We start from the raw sequence: 21,116 nt of genomic DNA, 5'->3' as shown, positions 1-21,116 counted from the left end.
CCTGAAACTCAGAAATCCTCCTGCCTCTGCCTCCCAAGTGCTGGGATTAAAGGCGTGCGCCACCACCGCCCGGCTCACTGCAGACTTCTTAACTGCTCTTTCAAGAGTAAAAAGAAAACCACTGGTCTAGGGCACTGGTAGGTTGCTCTGAATTGACAAGGCAAACACAAAGACAGGGCTGGATGATAAGAGCAGGAAACAGGATAAAATAACAACATTTCTCAAGGCAAAGGGAGTCAGTACTAAAATCATTTCCATTCCAAGTGATTCTAATCCCAAGGTCCAAAGTCCATCAGGATGAGGTAGGTATTGATCAGGGGAAGAGAAATGGTTCAGTGGTTATAATCCTTGCTGCTCTTTCAAAGAACCCCAGTTCTAAGCACCTACACTGGGCTGAGGAGCAGCTTGCACTCCAGGTCCAACAGAACATGTCACTTCTGTTCTCCACACACACCTACACAGAGACACACACTACACAGAGACATACACCTACACAGAGACATACATACACCTACAAAGAGACATACACACACCTACACAGAGACATACATACACACCTACACAGAGACACACACATACACCTACACAGAGACACACATACACCTACACAGAGACACACATACACCTACAGAGACACACTCCTACACAGACACACACTCCTACACAGAGACGCACACCTACACAGAGACACACACACATAATTAAGAATAGAATTAAAAAACAAATTTAATTTAATTATAATTTAAATTATATTTTTAAGCAGGAGCCTGAGCAGTGGGTGTAAACTGGGCGCCTTTAAGGGCCCTAGCTTCTTTTCCTCTGGCTTCATGCTCAAACATGCTTTTCAGTTTGGTAGCAGCAATCCACGCAGAGGGACACCTCCGTCCTCCTAGAGTTCATGTGGGTGTGCAAGACTCCTGTATCCACACTGGAGGTTTTGATTTGCAAATGCCTCTTAGACATTTCTTCTGGAAGTCCTTCTCGTATCGGGAAACTCAACATAGACAATAATTGGATTGATCATCCAGTTCCAACGTCCTCCACAAATTCCTCCACCTAGAGAACCCGCTGGTCAGCCTGGAGTCCCTGAGGCTCACGTCAAGCCCCGCTATCTCATTCTCTCAATGACCCTTCGTCTTGTCCTCCATCCACACTGCCCTCACGCCTGGCCCAGAACCTCATGCCTTCCTCCTGAGAGCAGGCCTCCTGGGCCGTGATAACAACAGGGGTTATCCTGGCAGGCCTGTGCTGAATGTTTGCTCTGAAGGAGCTCACTTAATGTCACCAACTCCAGCAGGATACTGCCCAATGTACAGATGAGAAAACTGAAGCCATCTAAGGTTGAGGAATTTGTTCATGTCCCAAAGATAGTAAATGCCAGGGCCAAGAGACAGGGGACTCTGTGACCCTCTAAAGTGTCCCTCATAAAAGGAGGAAGTCAGAACAATGGCTGAAAATAGGAGGTATCTGTACATATAACTGGAGTTTCCAGCCTAAGCGACAGACAGCAACACGGAAGGTTACAGGAGTGGACGAGGTGGTAAAGATGAGCACACAGGTGGTGTGCAAAATGCTAATGTGGCACCATTAACTTTAACTCCCCCCCCCCGTGGGGGGGGGCTTATATAAGATGGATCTTGCAAGAGAAACTATAGGCACCGCTTTAATAAACCACCAGAGTTCTTCTTAATAGTTGCATTTTTAAGAAGCTTTTAAAGACTTGCTGAAAAGGCTGAAATTCTTTCCCACCAAATTTGTTGGAATAAACTTGTCTTAGCAAGCGCCTCAACAGGAAGCTCTGCTCGTACTACTGCCAGCTACAACCACTAGAGGGAGCTCCAGGCTCCCTCTCCATTGCCTAAGCATTGGCAGGTTAAGCTAGCCTGATTTAGCTCCTTTTCTCTTTGGAAATCTGTCTTGCCCACGTACCGTCCGGCCTTGTGAAGAAATTATTTTGCCTTTCTTCTTGCCCACATCTTTCCTAGAAAAGGGAATGGCAAACTCCAGCGGGTCAGGAATCAAGTGTGGGCTTCATAGAACCAAGAAGCCCTGGGCCTGCTGAGGTACTGAGGATGGCTCAAGCCTTTCCCTAGGCCTAGGAACAGAGAAGACCTCCCGGAGATCCATATCACCTGTAAGGGGCTTATGTTCAAACCTGAGCCCAGCATCATTCTCCAGCATCTGTCATGGTACCCATTATAGGTAGCTGGTGCAGAGTATCAAGAGATGCAAGTATTACTCCTTTGTATGCTACATAATTCTACCATGTCACAACGCCTGCTTCCCACTGTATCAGAAGTTGTGAGTCCTATTTCCCTTATACTCTGATTCCAAGAATGTACTAAACTTCCCAGTTTCGAGAGAAAAGAAAAACCCCACTTCCTGAAGCCATTTTCAAATGCGGTCCCTGTGACCTAAGACCTTGTCAGTCATTACAAGCCTGACACTCTGGTCTGGGCCCTTCTTACCTGTCTACTTTGGATGCCTGTGATGCAGAGAGGATAAGAGCCCTACAGAGTGGTCAGAGACTAAACCCCACCCCACCCCCCAAGCTAGCTACCTGTGGAACCGCAAGTCAGCACTTCTCTAGGGCAGAACACACGGGCTGTAGCCTGCTCTCTGGCAAGGTCAAACTAACCCAATCCCAACCTTAATCTAAATGGTATCTCACAGCTTTTCCCAGACCAGCAGGCCCGTTAAAACCCTGCGTCTCTTCCTTGCTTCTAATGATCCCGTGTAGAAAGCACCATCAATCAATCCCACGAGAGCCTGGGAAACCAACTGTCCCAGACCACCCTGCCTTCAGGTGGGGAAGACAGGATGTAAACAAAGATCTACCAGGATCCAGAGTCCCAGGCTGATGTCCCAACATGTGATAAGCACCGTGGTTTCCCAGTCTATGGAGTCAAGGTGGGCAGAGGGTCTGTGCAGGGGTCCCGTGGGTTTGACCTGGCTCCCTCTCATCACTGCTCTTAGAAGTGCTCTTGTGATCCTCCCTGGCCCCGCAGCCTGGTCCCTACCCCACACCTGTGCCCCATGGTTTCCACACTCCCGGCAGCTATGCCTTGTAGCGATCTGTACTTCTGCCTCTGGCTTCTTCAGCTAGCCCTACCTGGCCAAGTCAGAGGTAGCCTCAGAAGTAGACAGAAGCTTAGGGATTGACTTCCAATCACCATCCTATCCTATCCCATGTGTTTGCAGATGCTGAGCTGCCTATATCCACACAACATGGTCTTCACAGTGCTGGCCATCTAATGGGGCTCTCTGCTCAGTCAAAGCAGAAGTCATTAGGCTGGGCCTTCATCCAAAGCACGTGACTATCTCCAGAATCACCTACCAGTCATCACAGAAGGGACAGAAATCACTGCCCTGGGACCCCTGGAGAAGGAGGATGTAGCTAATGAATCCATAACCCCTCTCCCCACCCCTGCAGATCCACAAGGACATCCACCCTCCCAGACCCCAGGGCAACACACCTGACTTGCTTTCATGCTTCGGAGATTCCTGGGGGCTCACGGGGCTGCTGCTTGGGGTTTCCCTGTAGGAAGACGAGGCCCGAAGAGTCACCGTTCCTTTCCCAGTGCAGATTTTTGTAGGGTCCATATCTGAAAAGGAAAGATCCAAAGGGGAGAGTGAGAGACAAGACTTCTGAGGGAGTTGCAGGACAGCGCATAAGCAGATGGTTACAGCAGAGGAATGAGATGAACCCGGTCACACCTCTGCCTACTCTTCCAACATCTATGACCAATGAGAATTAATCTATACAGCCGTACATCAGCATCACGAGATTAGGGAGAAGAGGCGCTGTAAGTTCCGAGTAAATGCATGAGTTACGGAGTCAGCTGAAAACATTTTCCAATGGAAGGAAGCCTGCTCATTCCTTCTACGAAATGAAGTTTAGGCTGCTAAGCAGACTTCTGGCCAGTTAGTAAGGCATGGGTCACGGAAGAGTTTGTGGAAGATCTCACAAGCTTGCAGGTCACCTTTCTCACAATGAAAGCAAGTTGGCAATGTGGCACATCGGGATGTTCTGAAGAGAATCGCTGCTTCTGGCATCTCTCACTGGTAAATGAATACTCCTAGACTACAAGAAGGAGTGAGGTGCTGTTCACAAATGGGAGCTTTCACACTCTGGAATTGGCCAGACAGGCTCCGTCACACACACAGCAGTGACCTCTGAACTTCTCTTTAATCAACACAGACTCCTCACTGTCCACATGCAGAGGCGAGGCCCACACCAGCGCCTGGACATCTTGAGGAAGACTGAAAAGCAGTCTTCTGAATCCAGGGTGACCTGTCCCCAGTCCCCGAGCGAATGTCTTAAACCACAGATAATACTCAGCCTATAGGAGCAGCCTTTCCTGTACAAACTGACGTACTTTTGATAAAGTTTAATGTATAGGTTGGGCACAGTAAAAGACTGACGACAGTGACTCTTATAAAATGGTAGAGTTATAACATTGCAATAAGTTATTTTATTATATAAAAGATATTTCAATAAAAAGTGTGTTGTTTGTTTCCATTTAACATTTTTCATTTCATATTTAATAACTGTTTCCATTTAGTATTTTTGACTGTGGCTCACCATAGCTAGCCGAATTTGTGGCTAACAGAGGCCTACTTTCTTTAGCAGGCTGGCTGTCCCTCCTTCAGGAAATCAGTAAGGAGGCAGGAAAGGAGAAGAGACCACGCTACTTCTCAGAGCACAGAGCCAAGTGCTTATGTGCAGCTGAGCTAAGTCAACGCCACACTTACTTCCGACATCCCCATACCTGCCAAACTGCTCCGAGTGCAGCTTCCTGGTCTAAAATTACCACAATGAGGATGAGAGGGAGAGGCTGGAGCTCACAGAGTATCTTTGGGTGGGACTCAGCACCCTGCCCAGATTTGTTTGGGGGTGGGGGCTGGGGGAGCACGAGTGAGAAGGCAAGCTTCCTTTTCCCTGCTCTTAATTCCTGCCCCAGCACCCCTCTTCCATGGGGAGCAAAGCACAAAACTCACAGCACATCACAGACTATGTGGCAACCTCGGGGAGTGTCTGATCCCACCAGGAGAGCAAATGACAGGTGTTATACAACTCTTGGGAAAGCCAGACCACAGTCACAGGGGTGACAGGCAAACTGGCAAATCCACAGCCCAGCTGTACAATCCTAGACACACAGCCAGATCTGAGCAACTTCTGAGCTCCAGTTGTCTCCCTTTGACTACACAAAACTTTGAGTTGGAGCCTCAAGGGAACTGTACGCCCCTGCCTCTCGGAGAGGAGAGGCAGGAAGGAGCTGTAGGTGAAGCCAGAGAGGGGCTGGAGTGCTCTGGGAAATGAAAAAGCCCTGAGTATCACACAGGGACCCTCCCTCCGACATCTACAGGAGCTGCTTTATATTCAGCCGGACTCAGAGGTTTGCAGCCAGGTCAACTTTCCCAGAACCGCAGTTTTCACAGAACTATCAGGAGCTGCAAACCTCTTAGGAGAGAGCCCCACTACAGAGAGAAGGTTCAGCCTCTGCAGTAAGCCTTCGAAAACAGGGAAGACAAGGCTGAAGCCTCAGGTTCTTTCCCTACTCCATGGCTTACACACTTACAGACAAACAGACCACACACACACACACACACACACACACAGAGGAAACAACTTAGGAAGAGGAAATGCCTTCTACACATGCAAGGATTAGGGCTCACAGTATGGTGTTAGCAGCAAAGAACGAAAGAAACCATGCATGATCCGACAATTAAAAGAAACAGCCCCAAAGAGAGAGATACCTGGAGGGAGTACTAGACCTGAAGGGCTTTTCACTGTCTTCACGGGAATTATTTTAACAGCAGATATAGAGCGAGCACGTAAAGGGTTGGCTGTTGAAAACACAAAAGGGTAAACGGTGCATCCAGAAACAACATTTGGGAGCCGCTCGGGCAAGTCGAGGAGCTGTGTGGGGACAATAGGAGGAAGCTGCCTGCTCTACAAGAACAATGCAGAGAGCCCTGAATGCGGGTCATTAAAAATAGCCTGCTTTCTCTCTCTGGGGTTCTGGGCCAAGATGGCTGAAGCCTTTCTGAGACCATCCCTCAGATGGAGTTGATCCGTGTGAGCTTGCCAAGGCTGGACAGAGATGTACAGAGGCACAGATGGCCTGGCAAGTGGAGGAAGGGGACACAATCGGAGTACGAGGTGTCCCTTGGGCATAGTGGGTCATCTGCTGTACAACCCAGCCTCTGAGGACAGGGCCATGGCTACAGCAAAAAGGGGAATGCTCTTGTAGATTGCCAGGTCCTTCAGGCCTCAAAGCTGCTGCTCTCAGATCATACCTTTCAGCATCCTGGGCCTGCTCTGGCCGGCAGCATCCTCTGACCCCAAGCAAACCAGACCCCCATCTGGTGGGAAACAGATGGTACTGCCTAAGCCCACCCTTTGCCAGAAGAGAGGTGCTAAGCGTCCATCCATCCGTCCATGTGGATAGTGATAGCGCAGCACCCCAGTACACAGTGCCAGATGCCGGGACCCCATTCCTTGCCTGCCTTGACCCCCCAATTCTCAATGACAGGCACATGGCCAAACCTCCCTCACTCTTGCTCTTTAATAGCAGTCGGGAAAGAAAGACGCACCACGGTGCCTGAGTGGCCCCAACAGGCTGTGCCCAGGGGTCTCAGAGCCACCGAACACTGAGCGACACGGGGCAGATCTGCTTGGAAATAAGACACTACTGACTCAGCACCACGTGACTGGGACTGTCAAGTGGGCAGGGAGGAAAATGGGAGACCCCTTCAAGGTGGGCAGCACCCATCCTGCCCGTCTACCGCTGGGCTTCAGAAGGCATACGCACGCACGCACGCACGCATGCGCATGTCTGCGATTACTAAGAGCGACAATTCTGCATAGATCTACATTGAATGAACTTCTTCTCACAGGAATCCTGTGCACTGTACCTTACAATCACTTGGGAGACTGTGCTGGGGTGGGAGACAGATCTGGGGTGCCGTTTTCAGAGGAAGAGGTAAGAGGCTCAGCCAGTCACTCGGTCACTTGTCCTACGTTTGTTCTCAAGTGCAGAGGTTGAGGCAGGAGCCCGGTTATCCTGGCTCGGTGTCCGCTGCAGGCCACTCTGGTGACCTTTAGGTTACACCTGTCTCCTTCTTTCCTACCAAATGTGAGTCTAGCTAAGGCAGAGGGAAGCCATCACTACCTGCTGTATTGTACAGCCCCTACCACCACCACTCCCCAAAAAACTTCTTTCAATAAAAGTCTCTTCTGTATACAGATTTAGAGAGTGGAGCTGGTGGTCCCAGGGTTTCAAGAAGCCCCTCCCATGCTTCCGGTTTAAATATGCCCTTGCAGCCCTTCCACGGCCCTGCTACGTGCAAGACAGCCAAGATGGCCCAAGACCCTAGGAACATAGCCCACAGGAACTTACACACAGAATGGAGAAGGATGGCAAGACAGGAAGGTGGGGACAAAAATGGCACTGATGTCCTGTCCCCAAGGAGCTCAGCCTCATGCCCCGCCCCCCCCAGGCCTTGTTCCCCATCTTCTGCGCCCCCCCTCCCCGCCTTCTCTCTCCAGAGGGTTCCAGCTGAGTGCAAGGGAATACTTGGATGCATTTGATGAAAATTACAAAAGCTAAACATGACAAACTCTGAAATTATTCTTTGGGAGATGCTTTTTTTTTAAATTATTATTATTTCAATGCCCCTTGTGGATATTTTAGCCATCCCTCAATGACCGTGTAGGACACAGACAGACCACTGTTTGTGGAGTCACAGAGCCCAGGGTGGGATGCGGAAACACACACCGAGGACAAACTCCCTGCCTTGCCTCAGTAGGTAAGATTTCACCTGCAGAGATGAAAGGGGCCCTGCATGGCTCTGTTCTTCACAGGCAGGGCTGGGTCTATGTTTATCTAATTACTCCAGCCTGCTTCCTGCCACCTCATACCTCAAGACCGACATCAGTTAGGATGAGGGTATCCTGGGCAAACAGGCCCTCAAAAACAGGCCCTCTTCATCCCCACCCTCCCTCCGCCCCAAAGCAAAGGGGATTTAGTAAGTAGAAAAGTAAAAAGTTCTCAGTATCCAAGAGGGAGCAGCTCAGAGGGGGCCTGGAAACAGGCTGCCGGGCTCCCAAAATGTCTTTTTTACCATATCAATAATTCAGTTCACATTTCTATCTCCTATTTGGAAGAATTTTTATAGTGAAAATATGAGGACGGAGAAGGCGGCTTAGTGGTAAAGTGCTTGTCCCCACGTGCAAAGCTCTTTCTTGATGGAACTGCCTCTGTCATGGGACTGTGGGTGTGTTCCTACCTGTGAGAGATACATACGAATCGCCTCAGAGGCACGCCACAGACCAGTGCTCTCCTGCCTGCTCTCAACTCCTGAGGAGGTGAGAGCGTTTCAGACTCCTGGCTAAAAGCCCCTAGAGGCATGCTGTGTACAGGCCACTGAGTGCCATATGTACCAGGTATGACACCTGGCACCTGCTATCTATCCTGTCACCCCCGCATCCCCGTGAGCACATCATTTCAGTGCTGGAGTAGGCAGCCTCAGGCGGGAACTACGCCCAGGACTAGGCCAATGATGTCCTTCCCAGCGAGGTGGGAATGGCCCCGCCCAGCAGGCCCTGCATTTTCCAGAAACACTTTCTGAGACCAAGCCTGGCTTCTCTTCAACAGCCTTACCTTTGTCTGGCCCATGGCTGCCAGATGCCAAGCCATTCACCACAGCTTTAGAGCCTCCAACATCACATTCTGAAAGAAAGAAGATGAACAGAAGGCGTGTCACCATACTTGCTCAACAACCAGAGTCTGAGGTAGGCTAGAGCTGAGATGTGCAGCAGTTGCAACCACACACGCCCTATCAGCTCTCTCAGGCCTGGGACCAGGGTGCACGGGAGAGTCCGGAATGCTCGGGGCCTGAACCAGACAGGATGCAGAGGCTCTTTGGGGATGGGAAGTGTCTTGTGGAGTATATAAATCCTAATGCTTTGCTGGAGTGGCTTTCTTTGATATTTAAAGTATCTAAATGACTCCCTAAGTTCTTGTCAAAAATGATCCATGTTTTCTATAAGCTACCTTTAGTCACTGACCCTCTTCACCAGCCTGGAACGTGTGTCACTGTCCCAAAGATGGCATGGTGTCTTCACCACTCATTCCACCTCTTTTCTGTACCCGAAGCCTCGTGTGCACGCCACAGCCCAGTACCCTCCTGCCCGCTCTCTCCTGAGTAGGTGAGTTTCAGACTCTCGGCTGAAAGTCCCGAGCCAGGAAGACTTCATCCCCTTTTCTTACTTTAGAGAAGTCCTGTATGTCCTTGGGGCTCACTCAAGCTGACTGCTACCTCAATGTCATTTGAGATTTTCCTGAGTTCTGCTCAGCAGCAGAAAACACTGAGACCCTCCCCTCTGCCTACCAGGTGCTCCATCCATCACTTCTGGGAACTCAGAGACACTCCAGGGAAGACCACGGGCATGTGGCCAATGGCTTGGAGGGACTCTTGCTGCAAAATGGCAACAGAGTTACAAACAGTCATTACCACAGTTCTTTAAACATGTGTTTGCCAGGACTGCCGGTCTGCCCTGAGCACAATTACTATTTCACTGTTTCCTTTGGGTCTAGTCCTTGGAAGCGAAAGTTAGGAATTGCAATTCTATTGATAAGATAATTGAGGCTCAAAGGGCCAAGCCTATGCAAGCTCACTAACCTGGGACTGAACTGCCCCACTCTTCTTCCCCAACTAAGATAAGCAGTTGTACTGGCTGGTTTTGTGTGTCAACTTGATACAGGCTGGAGTTATCACAGAGAAAGGAGCTTCAGTTGGAGAAGTGGCTCCATGAGATCCAGCTGTGGGGCATTTTCTCAAGTGGTGAGGGCCCCTTGTGGGTGGTGCCATTTCTGGGCTGGTAGTCTTGGGTTCTATAAGAGAGCAGGCTGAGCAAGCCAGGGGAAGCAAGCCAGTAAGAAACATCCCTCCATGGCCTCTGCATCAGCTCCTGCTTCCTGACCTGCTTGAGTTCCAGTCCTGACTTCCTTTGGTGATGAACAGCAATGTGGAAGTGTAAGCTGAATAAACCCTTTCCTCCCCAACTTGCTTCTTGGTCATGATGTTTGTGCAGGAATAGAAACCCTGACTAGGACAGCAGTCTTGTTTCCTGACTTGTTATATAGTTCCTCAAATGGTAGACCGAAAACCCATTTCACACTCTATACGCAAATCTGGCTAAAACTAAGTCACCTTACTGGGGCTTTTATCTCCACCTGACAAATAACCAGCCACCTGATAAATAACAGTTACAGAGCACCCAAGCTGCGGCCTCTACAGCACCTGGGCAGCCCTTCCTCCACAGTGGCTACCCAGGGTGCATCCTGTTAGTGGCTCACAGCCACTGAGGACAGAGACTCACTCTCACCAAGTCAAATCTACCTTGAAGCCTCACTTGGGCTGGTAAAAAAAAAGGGCTGGGGTTGGGTGGAAAGCAGTCTGGCGGTTCCTCCGAAAACTGGGCACCTCACTTCCAGAAGATCCTGCTATACCACTCCTGGGCATATACCCAGAGGATTCCCCACCATGTAATAAGGATACATGCTCTACTATGTTCATAGCAGCCCTATTTATAATTGCCAGATGCTGGAAAGAACCTAGGTATCCCTCAACAGAAGAGTGGATGCAAAAAATGTGGTATATCTACACAATGGAGTACTATTCAGCCATTAGAAACAATGAATTCATGAAATTCTTAGGCAAATGGATGGAGCTAGAGAACATCATACTAAGTGAGGTAACCCAGACTCAAAAGGTGAATCATGGTATGCACTCACTAATAAGTGGTTATTAACCTAGAAAACTGGATTACCCAAAATATAATCCACACATCAAATGAGTACAAGAAGAAAGGAGGAGTGGCCCCTGGTTCTGGAAAGACTCAGTGAAACAGTATTTGGCAAAACCAGAACGGGGAACTGGGAAGGGGTGGGAGGGAGGACAGGGGAAGAGAAGGGGGCTTACGGGACTTTCGGGGAGTGGGGGGGCTAGAAAAGGGGAAATCATTTGAAATGTAAATAAATTATATCGAATAAAAAAAATTAAAAAAAAAAAAAAGAAAGGAAGGAAGCATGCTCCAACATCCTTCACTTGTTCTTTACCTGCCCTGTCCCTGAGCTAGATCTTTCCAACCAAGCTAGGCCTTGCCAACCAACTCTCTCTACCAGGCCCACCCACATTCTTTCTTTCCCTCTTTCCTTTTTAGTTAAACATAACCAAACTGGAATAAGCATTTGGTATTCAGAAATTAACACCCCCCCAACACACACACACACACACACACACACCACTCTCATCTTTTGTAGCAGTGTGTTGCAGGACAGCAACCGACCCAGGTAATTAATTCCTTAAAGTTCAGTTTCCCTGACTGTATCTCAGAGGCACCAGGCCAGGCCCAGCCTGTGAGGTGGGGTGGGGGTTCCAGAGAATAAAACAAGACCCTGCAGGAGCAGTGCTTCCTCCGAGGTGAGGTGGCAGCCCAGGACCAGCTGAAACAGTAACAATACCTTTTTTTTTAACTACCATTCTTTCCACTAAAGATGCAACCAAGTATTTTCCATGAAGCTACTCTTCCCAATGATCATTTCCAAAGCGTGCAAACACAAGAGTACTTCTCCCTCCCCACCCACCTGCATTGTAGTCCTCCCCCCTTCCCGGAATTAATATAAAAATCCCAAGACAGGATTTTCAGGTCAAAGGGGCCTAAGATTTTGGACTCCTGGGTAAGTTTCCTTCCAGCAGCTGCTTGAGAGATTCAGGGGAAGAAGGGGACCCGCTGGGCACTGGAGTGGGCACCCGCTGGGCACTGGTGTACCCTCAGCTGCCCCTTCCTTGTCCTTACTTTAAAACTGTCAGAACTACTGGCTTAGGAGAACAAGAGACTTTACTACGCTGCAGAGCAAGTTTCTGTTTGTTTTTAAAGGGAAATAGGAAAAAAATGGGTCCAGGCTATTATAAATGATAACAAAAGCCAAAGGGTGTGGCTTGCCATTACTAACACGTGTGAAGCCCTGGGTTCCATGTCCAGCACCAGCCACATAAACGTGGAGCGGTAGCACACACACGGAACTCCAGCACTCAGGAGACAAAGGCAGGATGATCAAGTATTCCAGGTCATCCTTGCCTCTATACAAGGAGAGTTCAAGGCCGGCCTGGGCTATGGGACACTATCTAAAAACAAAAGAATGACCCAAGAGGCAAATCAAAGAAACTGAGTCAGTGAACAGCAGCATCCATGCCTACTTTGGCATGGAAAACACACTGAAGGGGCCCAAGGCAAACCAAGGACCTCACGTTGCAAGGGGGAACTCCAGGCTAAAAACAGCAAGTTACCACGCATGTGCAGATCCTGTCACGTCCAGTGCTCAGCACATTAAGAGTGCTGCTACACTCGGTCTCAGAAGACTCCCAATGAGTCGGTGCTATCACAATGCCCGCCTCACAGCAGAGGAGCAAAGGCACTCTGGCACAGACCCAAGCTGCACATGAAGGGGATGAGGAAAGGTATATGCCATGAACTGCCCTACTCCACAGCCCTCCCCGGCCTCACCACACACGGCCCTACGCACGTCAGGACTTGGCTAAACAAGCACTGTATGTGAATAAATAGGAAAGACATTTTAAGCTATAGAGAGCTCTGAAAATATTCTCATAAGGTGCAGGATCAGAAGAATCCTGAGTGACATGCGCATGTGGTCCTCTGCATGCCATCACCCCACCTGCAGGTCCAGGAGAACAAGATGGGACCAATTCCCTGGAAGGAAACATCTCCAGGCTGGACACTGAAGAATCTCAGCTGTGTCATACCCAGAGACCTGTCCCCTGTTCTGTCTTCCCTGCTCCAAGTTTTCCATTCCCCATGCAGGACTAAAAATACCTAAAACACTTTTATTTAGATCTTGATTCTTAAAAGCATAATTTAGCTGTTCTGCAAGCCGGATAAAGGAAGTATCTGGTTAGCCCCCCAGTCTGGGGATAAACAAGATTAAATTGTGTAGTTTGCATCAATCATCTGGATTAAGAAATGCCACAAAGGTATAGAAATGTACCAAATTTTATCAAACATATACTTAAAATAACTGCAGCTCATTCTATGACAATTACATCTCACTGAGAGGAAAGGGGGATCTCGTTAAGATAGACCTGGCATACAGTTCTTCATAATTGTGGATGGAAAAATAATTTGCATTGTAAATGATAATGTTGCTGTTGATGACCTTAAGATATAGGGAAATCTCAGTGACCTGCACAGTTTTGTAGATGTGACAAGGGAAAGGGGGGATTTAAAATGACTTACCAGAACTCATACTGGCGGCAGGCAAGACTTCTCCAGCTGCAGCTCTGGAGGGCTCTGCAGAAAAGCACAGAATGGAGCAGATGAGTGACAGCCCCATGGTAAGTAAGTCCTCACAGTTAGTGTTAGAAATGCAAGCACTGTAACCCTTGGGGAAAGAGCTGAACTGGGTGGGAGCTGCGTGGCCAGGTTCCCCTCGAGTCACACAGTCCGGGGACTTGGGGAATCTCACTCAACTTCCTTGCTTCACTTTATCAGTCTGACTATGTTTTGATACAAATCCCAGATCTCTTCAAGCAAGTCAATTTAAAAAAATTAACTTTGTAAATGTTCAAACAAAACAAAACAAAAGAGACAAAATACTATCATCAGAGGTCAATACGTAATTGTGGAAGCTGACAGTAGATGCTCACAATGTATCCGAAGATATTCTAGGTGCTTTAAATTATTTGACTCATGACAGGAGGCAGGAACACAATGTTAGCTCACCAGTGAGGCACAGGGAGGGGATGGAGCTTGGCTAACTAGGCTGGGGTTGATCATGGAAACTGAATCAGGGGCCTGAATCAGGGGCCAAGTGATTAGGCACTGCCCTTCTCACGTATGGGCAGGCATTATCACCTATGGTCAAGTGGACAGCCCTCAGAATTAAGAGGTCTCAAACCAAAGGAAGCTTGCCATGGGTGACCTTTCATTATCATTTGTCTCCAACAAGCAGTATCCATGTTTGGTTTGTTTGGTTTTGATGGTGATGAAGATCAAGCCCAGAGTTTCAAGGGTACACTAACCAAAGACTCAACCCCTAAACTACATTGATCTGATGATAGTATTTTGTTTCTTTTATTTTGTTTGAACATTTACAAAGTTAGATTTTGTACTCATATGGGATATGGGAAACTATGTGTGTGTGCGTACACACGCACATACACACACAAACACAAACACACACATACACACACACTACAACACTTTGACATTTAAACAGACCCATTTAAACAGACCCTATAGTTACCAAAGCCACAACATTCAGCACTTCCATCATCCCCAGAAAAGGTCACTATGTCTCCTTACAGTCAAGTATGCCACACCTTAAACTCTTAGGAACGACTGACTACCTACCATCCCTATGGTTTGGCAATTTTCTAGGGTTTTCTTTTTTTTTTTTTTTTTTTTTTTTTTTTTTGTTTTTGTTTTTGTTTTTTTTTTTCGAGACAGGGTTTCTCTGTGTATCCATGGCTGTCCTGAAACTCACTCTGTAGACCAGGCTGGCCTCGAACTCAGAAATCCGCCTGCCTCTGCCTCCCAAGTGCTGGGATTACAGGCGTGTGCCACCACGCCCGGCTAGGGTTTTCTATAGATGGTACCACATATATGTAACCTCATGTTTAGTATAACCCTTTTGAAAAACAAATGGCTACCTATCTGGACTCCACTCTACCCAATAACGCACTACTTCATCCCTATTTGAAATCTTTTTTTTTTTTTTTTTTGTCATTTTTGGTCCTTTACATTTCTCGTTTGTCTTGTTTTGTTTTATTTTTGAGACAGGATTTTACACTGTAATTCAGGCCAAACTAGAGCTCATTCTATAGGCCTGACCTGCCTCAAACTTGCTGAGATCCTCCTCTCTTGACTGTTCAAGTGCTGGTATACCCAGCTACATAGGTCCTTTGCATTTTCATGTGAAGTTTAAATTTTTCATCATTTTTTTTTCTCAAAGGAAATGCAGTAAGGAAAAGAAAAAAAAGAAAAAGTCTGTTAGATTTTTAGCTGGGATTTTGTAGACCCTGTAATCACTTAGGAGCAAACTGATATTTCCATAATATTTACTCCAGTTACTGGGCAAGGCCCCTCGTCTAATCTTCCTTGATTTTTCTCACCAGGGTTTGACAGGCTTCAAAGTGAAGGCCTTGAACACCAACTGGCTCCTCCCACCCACCGCACATCACACTGCAGTTCTCCACTTTCATCCGGGCACCAGTATCCAAGGATACTGACATGGGTGAAAGGCTAGACAAAGATGATGGTTTTCAACATCATCAAAACCTCAGAGAGTCAAGCAAGCAGACAGATAAAACTCAGATGTCAATTTGTGTGAGCAATTCTACAACTTCGATTACAAATGCAGAGTCAGATTCTAAAAGAAAAATGCCAAGCAGGACAGGTTAGCAAACGCAAATTTTGGTAGGTCTGGACACCCCCAACTCAGTAAAACAGCAAACCTGTACAAGAATAAAATGAAGAAGAAATCAGTCCAACCATTCAACGGTCACCTAGATGTGAAGAACTCCACTTGCCAGTTACAGATGCTAGAACCAGCTAGATGTTTTCAAAAACAGCTAGAGTAAGCCGTTGGCTTCCTGCTAGAAACTTATCCACTGGCAAAGGCACACACACACACACACACCTGGAAGGATGGGCAGTGACCTCCCCAAAGAGCAGCTACTGTCAACAGACCAAAACCCAATGCCAGTGACAACGCAGGACACCTATGATAGGAAAGAGCACCAGTAAGGCCACGGTGGGAGCCACAGAAGAGCTCCTCTAGAGACCCCGGAGAGAACCCATGTGATGCAGTTATGTGACGACACCGCCCCATCTTTATTCTTAAGCCACTCTTCACAATAGCCAGATCATGGAAGGCTCGGCGTATGTCAGTGCATGAATGATGAAGGTACCACGTCTGAGAGTGAAGTAGTAATTTCCCACTAAGAATAATTATGTCTTTTGCAGGGAAACAAAACTGGAGATCCTAATAAGAGAAATAAACCACACTCAAAAAGTAATACAGTTCCAAATTTAGAATTTAGTTCAGTTTTTGTTGTTGTTGTTGTTGTTTTCCAAGAAAAGCACAATTAGAAAGAGTTTGGGAAGCAGAGACAAGGGTCAAGAAAGATACTAGGAATAGCAGTAAATGAGACCAAAGGACATTATATGCATAAAAATGTCACAAGTGTGGGGGGTTATTGTGAATTGTCAGCTTGACAGAACTGAGAATCACGAGCCTGGGCATACAGGTGAGATATTACGTTAACTATGTTAATCAGGGTGAGCAGGCCTGCCCACTGTAGGTGGCGCCATTCCTAGGCTGGATCCCCCTGTCTGTGCAGAATGGAGAAAGCCAGCTGTGCACTAGCTAGGCGAGAGTGCGCTGCTCTCTGTCAGTGGGGTTTCTTTAAAAATAATAAAGACATCAATTATTTGAACTCAAATGTTTAGTTTATGTAACCAACCTCTGGCTCTAGCACAGAGGAGATGGCTCAGCCTGTGAAGTACTTGCCCTCTAACACAGGACTAAAGTGTAGCTCCCCAGCACAACATAAAGTGCCAGGTGTCCTGAGTTCGAGACCAGCCTGGTCTACAGAGTGAGGTCCAGGACAACCAGGGCTACTCAGAGAAACCCTGTCCCGAAAAACCAATCAATAAGCAAACAAACAAACAAACAAACAATAACCAGGGCTACACAGAGAAACCCAGTCTCAAAAAACCAATAAATAAATAAATAAATAAATAGCCAGATGTCGTAATGCCAGTCCTGGGGAGGTCAAGGCAGGAGGCTCCCTGAGGTTTGCTGGCCAACTAGACTAGCCACCTGGTCAGCTCCAGGGTCAGGGAGTGCCCCTGTCTCAAAAATAGGGTAGAGAAGTGATTAAAATAGGAACCTTGACCTCTGGCCTCAGAAATACTCACGCATAAACACAAAAACACAAACACTGACATACGCACAAACTGTCTGATACTTAGTTGCTAAAATTTACTTTTAAGCTGTGCTCTAAAACATGATTTGCTTAAACAAATATTGGCATAGCTTCAAAATCTCCCATAAGCCCTTTCCCAGGCCAGGAGCCTTTGGGTAAAAGCTCAAAAGAAAAAAAAAATCACTCCACCTAGTGGCAAAACCAATCAACTGCAAACGGTCACTTATTTCCTGTGGTTGCAGGAACTAGCTTGTCCCAGCTTGTGGTGGGTCAGGGAGAGCCAAGCCACCATTTCACACCTAGAGCCGCTGGCCCTACCATACTTGGGCAGCACAGCACAGCACAGCATCAACACAGACATTCCACCCAAGAACAAGACGTGACCGAGCCGTGGTTCAGGACAATGATCATCGACAGGTCCGCCGGGGCCTCTTTACTTCTAAGATCCCGTAATTCTAAGACAAGCTTTGATGGCAAAGAATGAATAATGTGCTACAAAGCAAAAGTCACACTCACGCTTCCAACTGAAACAGGATCAAAAAACTAAAACCATGAGCGATTCACTAAGAAGATAGGGCCCTTACGTGGCCAGTCTGGAGATACACAGCCGGAGAAACCAAATTTGTAGAAAGGAAGTCTTACCAGAGGAGGAGGCTCCGTTAGCCTCACTCACCCTCTTTCTTCAGTATCACGGCATTGTCTTCTTGACTTTTCTCTATCCCCAACGTAAGACAAAACGACAAACAGTCATGAGTTTGCCCCTGTGCCCATTCAGCCAGGAAGAGCTACCTGGAGAGTCTTTCCTTAAATAGACAAGACTCCTCTACTCTGCCACAGTTGCTTAAAAGGGAGCTGGCTCCCCTCAGAACAAAGTACCAGCTATGCTCAATCTTTGAAATCGAATCTGAGATTGGCTTTATGTACAGGCGGCTATTTCAGATGCCTTGAGAAGGGCAGACAGCTTTAGAACCCCCACGATGATGCCCTGCCTCGTTTCTCTGGGTTTGTTTATGCCCTGCCAGAGAGGCACGTCTCTCCGATTACTCAACAGTACCTTCTCAACTGCTGTTAATGCCATTTCTCTTCAATTCACTCTACATTGCTGGACAGAGGGCAGAAGGCTCTTCAGAAAGTCGAGAGGGTAAGTCTGAGCTGCAGAAACTTCCTTTCAAGGGGAGGAAACTAGGAAAGGGTTGGCCCCGCCAGCAGTTTCGACCTGGAATCCCAAGAATCAGCTGGGGGCTTGGAACACAACAGGCTGGTGGTTTCTGGGGGGAGGGAGTCCTAGGAAAACATGTCAAAAAGGCCACCCCCTACGTCTTCCCATTTCCTCCTGGAGTCTATCCAACTCCATTTCCGTTCTAACCAATTATCTGAAACGGCTCTTAGAAAGGTCTCCCGTGAACACACTCAGCCAAGTCCAACAGTTTCTGTGCTAGACAGGGCCGCTCAGGTCTACAGTTAACTCAACTCCTTCTTCTTCCTCCCCCAAGCACATTCTGACTCCTGAGAGTCAGCAAAGAATGACCTCGAGTGGGCAATAAGGATCCTCCTGGAGGAACAGGTCTTCTGTGGATCTTCTAGGAGCTCGTGGCCACAGGGTCACGGGCTGGTTCTAAGTCCTTTCTGGTTCCATACTCCCTCGATCACTTCCTTCAGGGTTCACAGGAGTGTCAGAACAAGATGATGGCAGGCCTCTGGCCCATTTCCACAGTTTTCCAACTGTGTTGGGAGGAGGCTTTCGGGAGCTCCCAAGGCCACTGGGCAGGCTCCCACCTGCCCACTCCCCACCTGTCATTTCAACCAGGGCCACTGTGCCTTTAGAAATTTCATTAGCGTCTACTTCCTGAGCTTTCCTCTGATAAATGAGGCCTGTGGCTACAAAATACAGAGTTCGCAAGCCTGGAATTTGATCGCTGCTTGGGCACAAATACTGAGTTGTAGTTTTATTTTGTTGTAAGTCTCCCTTCGACCAACTTCTTTGTTTTAAAGATTTGTTTTATATTTTTTATTTACTTATAGAAGAGGGTGCTGGATTCCCTGGACCTGGAGTTACAGGTAGTTGGGAGCAGCCCAAGCAAGGAGCCTAAGGTAGGTCTTCTAGAAGTGGGCCAGTGTTCTCCCTCTGGCCCTTCCACTTTCTCGGGACAGCCTCCACCTTCAGTGCTCCCACTGCTGGTCTCCTAACAATCTGCATCAATTAGGAACCTTCCAGGGATACCCACCTACCCCTCACTGCACAATACAAAGTCCAGACAATGAGATTTGTACAGAGCCATATTGGGGCAGTCTTGCACTTGGTCAGAGTTTGACTTTGGTCAAGGTTAACTTCTCCCAGAAAGCCAGGATCCTTCTCCACCCAGGGTGGAGCGCTCGTAGTAAAGGTTAAGTTCATTGTTCCTCCAGGTCTAGGAATTCCTGAATTAAGCAGGTGACCCACCCAGCTGCCGGAGCAGTCAAGACGAGGACCTCCAAGAGAAGCTAGACAACTTCCACCGGAACTCAGCCTGGAGTCTGGGGGGAAGGGTTTGCCCAAACTGTTAAAAGGTCTGGCGCCATTAAAGTTTACGGCTTTGATCAGTGAACATTGTCTTAGCCGCACTTTCTTTTCGCCCCTCTTCCCTATAACCCCAAAATTCTCTCAACAGGTAACCCGGTTTACATGTGGCTGCTGGCAGCTACAGAGATTCAAGGCCTGGCTGGATCCACTCCTCATCCTTTCCTGCCTGCCCTGCCTCTGCTGCCTTACACGAAGTCCACCAGACACAGCTCACCAGTCTTCGTCTCCGTTCCCCAACAACATCAAGTAGGAAGCCTGGGGCAGACCAAGCATCCAATAGCGCGGGTGAGGGGAAAATCTGTCCCCTGAGAGTATGTCTAAGGGCGCCATCTTCTTTCGGTCCTCAGTCTCCCCTTCCACCCCCAAGCTGTTCTTCCCAGTTCTCCCTTTCCCTAGCCTGTGTATTCTCACACCCACCACTCTGATCTACCCTCGAGTTCTAGACCATGCTCTCACTCGAAGAAGCCTCTGATCCCTCCCACCCCACAATTGCCATGTGCTGACCTGAGCAAGGAAGAGCTCCTGTATCTGATCCCAGCGACGGCCCTCTTGCCCCAAAAGTTAGTCAGGCAGCACAAAAAGGGAACGCATGGGTCAGCATAGTCCACTGATCTAAAACAGCGTTCCTTTAGCAAATACCATGCATGAGGACAGTGCCTGGCTCTAAGGCTGCCTCTAAGACCATCACATAAAAGATTTCAATTAACCAAGTGCGTTATTTCTAAAGTTACCCCAAATGTCACAGTGGTAACAAAACAATGATCTTAATATACCATGGGACCCAGAAGAGCACAGTCAGAAGAGCACGGTCCTACCTCTCCCATGCGCTCCATACACCCTAACTCTGTGTAGCACACTTGACAGGATGGACCATGTCCAAGCCTTCAAGACCTACCCGCCTAGAAATGGCACTGCACACAGTGGACTAGGCCTTCCTACATCAATAAGAAATCAAGAAAATGCCCCCTAGACTTCCTCACAGGCCAATCTGACGGAGGTGGTTCCTTATTTGAGATTCCCTCTGCTTGAGCGACTCTTGTGTCAAGTTGACAAAGCCAAACAAAACCAAACTGAAAAATAGCAAAAGTGCCCAAAATGTGTGAAACTAGACTATTTTGAATTTTCACATTTTGAGATTTCTAGTATTTGCATAAGAATGAAATGAATGAGGGAGCTAAGATCTACAAGGAATGTCATCACACCCAAAAGCCTACTCTGAGGTACTTTCGGCATTCCCTTCAACACATTACGTGAGACCAAGTATGGGCCTTTCTACCTGTGGCGCTGCCCTGGCAGTCAAAGAGTTTTGGGCATTTCTGATTTGGGGCTTTAAGATCAGGGATGTGGGGCTGGAGAGATGGTTCAGCGGTTAAGAGCACCACCTGCTCTTCCAGAGGTTCTGAGTTCAACTCCCAGCAACCACATGGTGGCTCACAACCATCTGTAATGGGATCTGATGCCCTCTTCTGGTGTGTCTGAAGACAGCTATAGGGTACTCATATAAATATATTTTTTTTAAAAAAAGAAAGATCAGGGA

General features: G+C 47.8%; 1 protein-coding gene across 9 annotated transcripts in view; it reads right to left on the bottom strand.

Moving 5' to 3' along the window:
* The window catches only part of Sorbs1 (sorbin and SH3 domain containing 1), a 223,078-nt gene that overhangs the window by 100,696 nt on the left and 101,266 nt on the right, over nucleotides 1-21,116 (bottom strand). For 8 of the 9 annotated variants that reach the window (XM_052186305.1, XM_052186356.1, XM_052186365.1 and 5 more), the window contains exons 4-6: nucleotides 13,325-13,378; nucleotides 8,670-8,738; nucleotides 3,477-3,605 (exon numbers count right to left, since the gene is read on the bottom strand). In XM_052186305.1, coding sequence (XP_052042265.1) covers nucleotides 3,477-3,605; nucleotides 8,670-8,738; nucleotides 13,325-13,378 — 252 coding nt within the window. Of the gene's footprint in view, nucleotides 1-3,476; nucleotides 3,606-5,760; nucleotides 5,851-8,669; nucleotides 8,739-13,324; nucleotides 13,379-21,116 lie in introns of all 9 variants that reach the window. The other variant, XM_052186298.1, reaches the window with a different exon arrangement.

Source organism: Apodemus sylvaticus, chromosome 1, assembly GCF_947179515.1.
Source record: "Apodemus sylvaticus chromosome 1, mApoSyl1.1, whole genome shotgun sequence".
Taxonomy (NCBI): Eukaryota; Metazoa; Chordata; class Mammalia; order Rodentia; family Muridae; genus Apodemus; species Apodemus sylvaticus.
Note: the sequence above shows the minus strand (reverse complement) of the source record. Positions and strands in the feature narration are given on the sequence as shown.